General features: G+C 43.3%; 1 protein-coding gene across 1 annotated transcript in view; it reads left to right on the forward strand.

Annotated features, from left to right (window-relative positions):
• The first annotated feature begins 1,697 nt into the window (after positions 1-1,697).
• Positions 1,698-6,410, forward strand: part of LTN1 (listerin E3 ubiquitin protein ligase 1) — a 51,314-nt gene continuing 46,601 nt past the window's right edge. Inside the window, exon 1 of the mRNA XM_032277088.1 lies at positions 1,698-1,889. Coding sequence (XP_032132979.1) covers positions 1,848-1,889 — 42 coding nt within the window. The 5' untranslated portion in view covers positions 1,698-1,847. The remainder of the gene's footprint in view (positions 1,890-6,410) is intronic.

The raw sequence follows: 6,410 nt of genomic DNA on the forward strand, positions 1-6,410 counted from the left end.
TTGTATTTTTAGTAGAGATGGGGTTTCACCATGTTGGCCAGGCTGGTCTCAAACTCCTGACCTCAGGTGATCCTCCCACCTTGACCTCCCAAAGTGCTGGGATTACAGGCATGAACTACGGCACTTGGCTAACATTTCTTGACATAAATATTTACATTTTGAAAAAAATTAAACATTATTATTATTTCTGAGATGGAGATGAAGATGTATACCTTAGTTCAGGCCTTTGAAGAATGAAGAGAGGGAGATGGCTGGCTGTTGCTGGACCTCTGGAGCTAAAAGAAGGGATCCCACGGTGTTGGGGCTCAAACATTGGCTATCTCAGGAGCTCAGGGGAAAGGCCCCCTGAAGCTGGAATTCACATCTCTGAGGAGAGCACTGATTGCTGCTGTTATCTCTGAGGGGTGCAATAAGGCTGATTCTGTGATTGTTGGAAAAAGGATGGAGATTAAAACCACCTGCTGGCTAAAGGAATTGCTCTTGCCACGGTAAAAGGCAGCTGCTGCTGGGATGATGCTCACAGAATGGAGCAAGTCCCTTCTTCCTCTTGCCTTTGTTGCCCTGTTGGTGGAATCTCTCAGGGGCGCCCCAGTAACATGGAGTTGAGTATAAAAGGGTGACTGTGTGAACGAGAAACAATAACCACCACATATTTACTTGTTTCTCTAGTGTGATTCTGAGTCGCAAAATCACTAAGATACAGGATTTGTACATTTCAAATTTTAATAGAGACTCCACGTTAAACTCCTTTTCTTTTCTTTTTTTAAATAAAGACGGGGTTTCACCGTGTTGGTCAGGCTGGTCTTGTACTCCCGACCTCAGGTGATCCGCCCACCTTGGCCTCCAAAGTGCTTGGATTACAGGCGTGAGCCACCATGGCCGGCCGTTAAACTCCTTTTCTAAACTGCACATAACACTTTCAATATGGATAAAAGGGGACAGGGGGAGAGATTTAGAGAGAATATTGCCTACATCAGTAATCACATTTTTTTTTTGAGACGGAGTTTCACTCTTGTTACCCAGGCTGGAGTGCAATGGCGCGATCTCGGCTCACCGCAACCTCCGCGTCCTGGGTTCAGGCAATTCTCCTGCCTCAGCCTCCTGAGTAGCTGGGATTACAGGCATGCGCCACCATGCCCAGCTGATTTTTTGTATTTTTAGTAGAGACGGGGTTTCACCATGTTGACCAGGATGGTCTCGATCTCTTGACCTCGTGATCCACCCGCCTCGGCCTCCCTAAGTACTGGGATTACAGGCGTGAGCCACCGCGCCCGGCCCAGTAATCACATTTTAAGAAGACTTGGGAATACTGTCAAAATGCAGGATCTGATTCAGGAGTTCCGAGGGGCCCGAATTGGCCATTCTAACCAACGCCCAGGAGATACTGATGATTGCATCCCTTTGGAAGTCTAACCCATTCCCATCCTCCCACAGCCTCTACCATAACATCCTATTGCTACCCTCATGTGTAACTGCCCCTCTTGTGATTCATGCCAGTTTCCTACCCGCTAAGCAAGGAACAAATGTTGCTTCTGAAAGCGCTGAAGATAGGATTTGGCGCCACGGATCCAATGCTTGGCTTCCTATTGGCCAGGAATGACGTCACTCAGACAGGCGTGGCTTTAACTGTGACGTCTAAGGCGGCGGATGGTCAGTGACTCAGCGGGAGGCGGGAGGTGGGAGGCGGGAGCGGAAGTGGGGCAGCAGAAGAACGGGGCGGGTGGCGGAAAACGGGGTCCGGGGGAAGTTATTACAGGGAGTCCTCTTCCGGCACCAGAGGCCGGAAGTTGTCGCCAGGACGTGTCAACCTGGGTCTGAGGGCTCAGAATACAGCTGCAACCGCGACCATGGGCGGGAAGAACAAGCAGCGAACTAAAGGGAACCTGAGGGTGAGTTGGGGGGTGGCTCGGCCGACCAGGGAGCCTCGCTTCGAGGCGGCTGGTACTGCCCAGTGCGTGGCTGGAGGGTGTGTGGAGCGCGGCTGTAGGGAGGCGTGTGTTTGAGTGTCGAATGTGACCCCTCCGTTGTGTGTGCGTCCCTGAGGGCGGTTTGGGTTATCTCTGAGCAGACTGGGGAATTGTGAGAGAAGAGATGTTCCATGACAGACCTGTCCCCATCCAAGCACACACCCACAATATTCATGAAGAAATGATTCTGTGTCAGCTTCACTGGAAGGTTATCTGGCGGAGGTAGCGATTTAGTTGGGGGAGGGCGGCGCTAGGAAGGAGGAGAGTTGGGAGGATGTTAAAGTGAACCCACTGTGGAGGTTACCGGTGATCGTGCCTCTCCTTGGCTGTCTACAGTGACTGCTCCTAAGCCAGAGCTCTTAGGATGGTATATTTGGTTTCTGGTCTGCCTGTTACCCCTTTCCATCTGCAGCCCCATCTTCAACTCCCTCCTCTTGGCTTACTTCATCCAGCCATACTCACCTCTTCACTGTGCCTTGACCTTAACTTGGCCCGCTCCCAACGCTCTTCAGTTAGGTGGCTCCAAACTTTCCCATGATCACCCTCTTGTAGCCCTTCCCCACTCCCTGTTCTTCCTGCTTTATTTTACTCCGCTGTATTTATGACTTTTAACATAATATGGCATTAAGTGTCTTGCTTCACTAGGATGTAAGTATTTTGAAAGCAAATGTTTTTAATCCTCGAATAAAACAGAGGCTAGCACCTAATAGGCGCTCACTAAGTACTTGTTTAAAGAAGACCTTAAAGTGGCCTCGTGTAAAACTATGCAATGAGCGGTGTTATAATGGTATTTTGTTTATGTCGTTAGATTTGTTATAGTACAGTCCAATTTTATAAGAATACTTTTTCCCTGTTTCTGATATAGTTAATTTTAGTGATTTCAACGTCACATTTTCTCAAATCAGTGACTTAATCTGTTTTGGAAAATAATAGCAGTATTAGCAATTCTAGCAACCTATTGTGTTAACTGTGCTAAGCACTTGCATCCTCATTTAATGTTTTTTATTTTACAAATTTTCTCAATGTTTTATATTTGAAAAGTTCTTATGAGGAAAACTTGCAAGAATATTAGAGTGACATCCCATATACCCGTTACCTAGATTCACCAATTGTTAATACTTGGTTGCATTTGCTTTCTTTCCCTTACTTTATGTATTTTGCTGAACTCTATGAGAGTTAGTTGCAGAAGTCGGGACTCTTAACCTCTAAATACATCAGCACGTATCTTCTAAAGACAATGCCAGTCTTCTAGCCTGTAGCGATTACAGTAATGAGTATAGCATGCAGAAATTCTGAATTTTGTGTAATACTGTAATCCAGTATACAGCCTTGTATTTAGACTTACGTAGTTATCCCAATAATGTTCTCTACAGACTTTTTTTTTTTTTTTTTTTTGGTTAGACGGGTTCACTCTGTCTCCCAGCCTGGAGTGCAGTGCTATGATCATGCCCATTGCAGTGTTGATTTCTTGGGCTCAAGAAGTGGTCCTTCTGCCTCAGCCTCCTCAGTAGCTAGGAGTCCTGGCTAATATATGTATTTTTTTCGGGACAGGGTCTCTTTCTGTTACCCAGGCTGGGATGCTGAGGCATGATCTCGGCTCACTGCAAACTTCTGCCTTTCGGGTTCAAGTGATCCTCTCACCTCAGCCTTTCCAGTAGCTGGGACTACAGGCACAGGCCATCACGGCCAGCTAATTTTTGTATTTTTTTTTTTTATAGAGACAGAATTTTGCCATGTTGCCCAGTCTGGGGCTTTGCTTTGCTTTGCTTTGCTTTTCTTTCTCTCTTTCTCTCTTTTCTTTCTTTCTTTTCTTTTCTTTTCTTTTTTAAAAGATAAATGATTTTAACATTTGAGATCCAGTCAAGGATCACTCATTCCATTTAGTTACCATTTGGGTTTCTTCGATCCAGAGTTTCTCAGTGCTGTTTAAGCAGGGAGAGGAGTGTATTTTTAAACAAAATTTGGAAGAGTCTGGGCCATTTGTTTAATTAATTCAGATTGATCTAGTTGTTTCCTTATGATTAGATTCAGGCTAAACGATTTTTAGAAGGAATCTTTCATAGATAATAAATCTGTCTGTGTGCATCACACAGGGGCACACCAGGGGCACTTTGCACCTGTTTGTCCCCTTATTGGTGGTATTTGTTTAACCACTTGGTTAAAGTGTTGTCCATTATAAAGTTATCTTTTTCCATTTGTCAGTGACAAATAATATGTTAGTTTGAAACTGTGAATGTCCTATCCTTCCACAAACTTTCACCTAATGTTTTGAGTACCCTTTGATTCTTGCTGGAATCAGTTATTACTATGGTGATTTGAAAACTTATGTTTAATCATGAAAACAACCCAAGTAATGAATTAATTACTCATATATCATTTTAAATGTGATGAAACTGAGGTTTAGAGAAATTAGCTTGCATGAGCTTGTGTAGCCAGGAAGTTGTGGAGTTGGGATTTTTTTTTTTTTTTTGAGACGGAGTTTCGCTCTTGTTACCAAGGCTGGAGTGCAATGGTGTGATCTCGGCTCACCGCAACCTCCGCCTCCTGGGTTCAGGCAATTCTCCTGCCTCAGCCTCCTGAGTAGCTGGGACTACAGACACGTGCCACCATGCCCAGCTAATTTTTTTGTAGTTTTTAGTAGAGACGGGGTTTCACCATGTTGACCAGGATGGTCTCGATCTCTTGACCTTGTGATCCACCCGCCTCGGCCTCCCAAAGTGCTGGGATTACAGGCTTGAGCCACCGTGCCCGGTGGGATTTTAACTTTAATGTGGCAAAGTCTTCAATAGAAGACTTTGATACTGGATGTCAGATATTCAGAGATAATAGACAGATGTCTGCTGTTCTTGAACTGTTAGTTTGATGATACAGACACATATGTAAGCAAATATTACATTAAAGCATTATGATGCAGGTATTAGAAGAAAGAATGTGGGAGAATAAAAAAGAATGAGGGAAGGCAAGTGTTGCAAATATGAGTTTGAAGGATGAGTAGGAGTTTGTCAGGAAGTGAAAAGAAAGGAAGCATTTTCAGGTAGAGAGAGAAGAGTATATAAAGATCAAATTGTGAAAGGGCATCACATAGATAACCTTTTTTTTCTTTTTTTTTGTTTTTTTGAGACAGTGTCTCGGCTCACTGCAACCTCCACCTCCGTGGTTCAAGCAATTCTCTTGCCTCAGCCTCTTTAGTAGCTGGGATTACAGGTGTGCACCACCACACCTGGCTAATTTTTTGTATTTTTAGTAGAGATGGGATTTTGCCATGTTGGCCAGGCTGGTCTCAAACTCCTGGTCTGAAGTGATCTGCCCATCTCAGCCTTCCAAAATGCCAGGATTACAGACATGAGCCACCATGCCCTGCCTCAGAGAATGTTGAATTCAGTTTGGTACTAGAGCAGGAATGATGGCAGCATAATTTGAGAAGGAGATGGGGCAAGGGAAGGAAAGAGTGGCAGGAGGTAAGACTGGGAAAAGTTGAGTTTAGGTGGTAAAAGATCTTGTAAGTCTTCCTTGGTTTGGTCTGTAAACTGTAGACTCAGGATTGCCACCTCAAATACCTCTAGAAGCTAGGCCCGAAAGAATGTAGACAGAAGTAGTCATAGTATAAGAAAAAATAAAGGTCATAAATAGAATCGTTTCTTAATTTTTATTAAACTATGGGTATAGCACTTAGTATACAAAAGTCATAATAACTATTTTAAATTCAAAGTAGACATTGAAAGATAATTAGTGCATTTAAAAGTAACTTGGGTTGTTTTCATGATATCCTAAGGTCATCATATTTAGTTTTTAGAATTATGATTCACTAACTACTTCCTTTGTAGCTCTTTATTCATGTACCAGTATTGAGAAAGGTGAATTGAATTACCAATATTAATTCATTTTAGTAAACTTAAAAAATAGAGAACCACTGCTTTGCCTATGGAGTAGCCCTTCTTTTATTCTTTTCTCTTTTTGTTTTTGAAATGGAATTTTACTCTTTTTGCCCAGGCTGGAGTGCATGGCGTGATCTCGACACACTGCAACCTCCGCCTCCTGGGTTCAAGCAGTTCTCCTGCCTCAGCCTCCCAAGTAGCTGGGAATAAAGGCATGCTCCACCAAGCCCGGCTGATTTTTGTATTTTTAGTAGAAATGGGATTTTACCATGTTAGCCAAGGTGGTCTCTAACTCCTGACTTTGGGTGATCTACTCTCCTTGGCCTCCCAAAGTGCTGGGATTACAGGCATGAACCACTGTGCCTGACCTATTTTCTTAGTAGATTTGCTTTCACTTAGTCTTAAATGCTACAGATTGAAGAAAAAAAATATAATGCAGGCCATCATTTTCTTTTCTGGTCACTTAATTCAGTATAGAAAGTAGGCCAGATTATTCCTTGTCAAATGAATTTTCCAAACACACTTTTGCTAGGTATTAGCATTTTTTTTTTTTTTTTTTTTTTTTTTT

The sequence above is a fragment of the Sapajus apella genome, unplaced genomic scaffold (assembly GCF_009761245.1).
Source record: "Sapajus apella isolate SASKATOON/1434 unplaced genomic scaffold, GSC_monkey_1.0 scaffold8, whole genome shotgun sequence".
Lineage (NCBI taxonomy): Eukaryota > Metazoa > Chordata > Mammalia > Primates > Cebidae > Sapajus > Sapajus apella.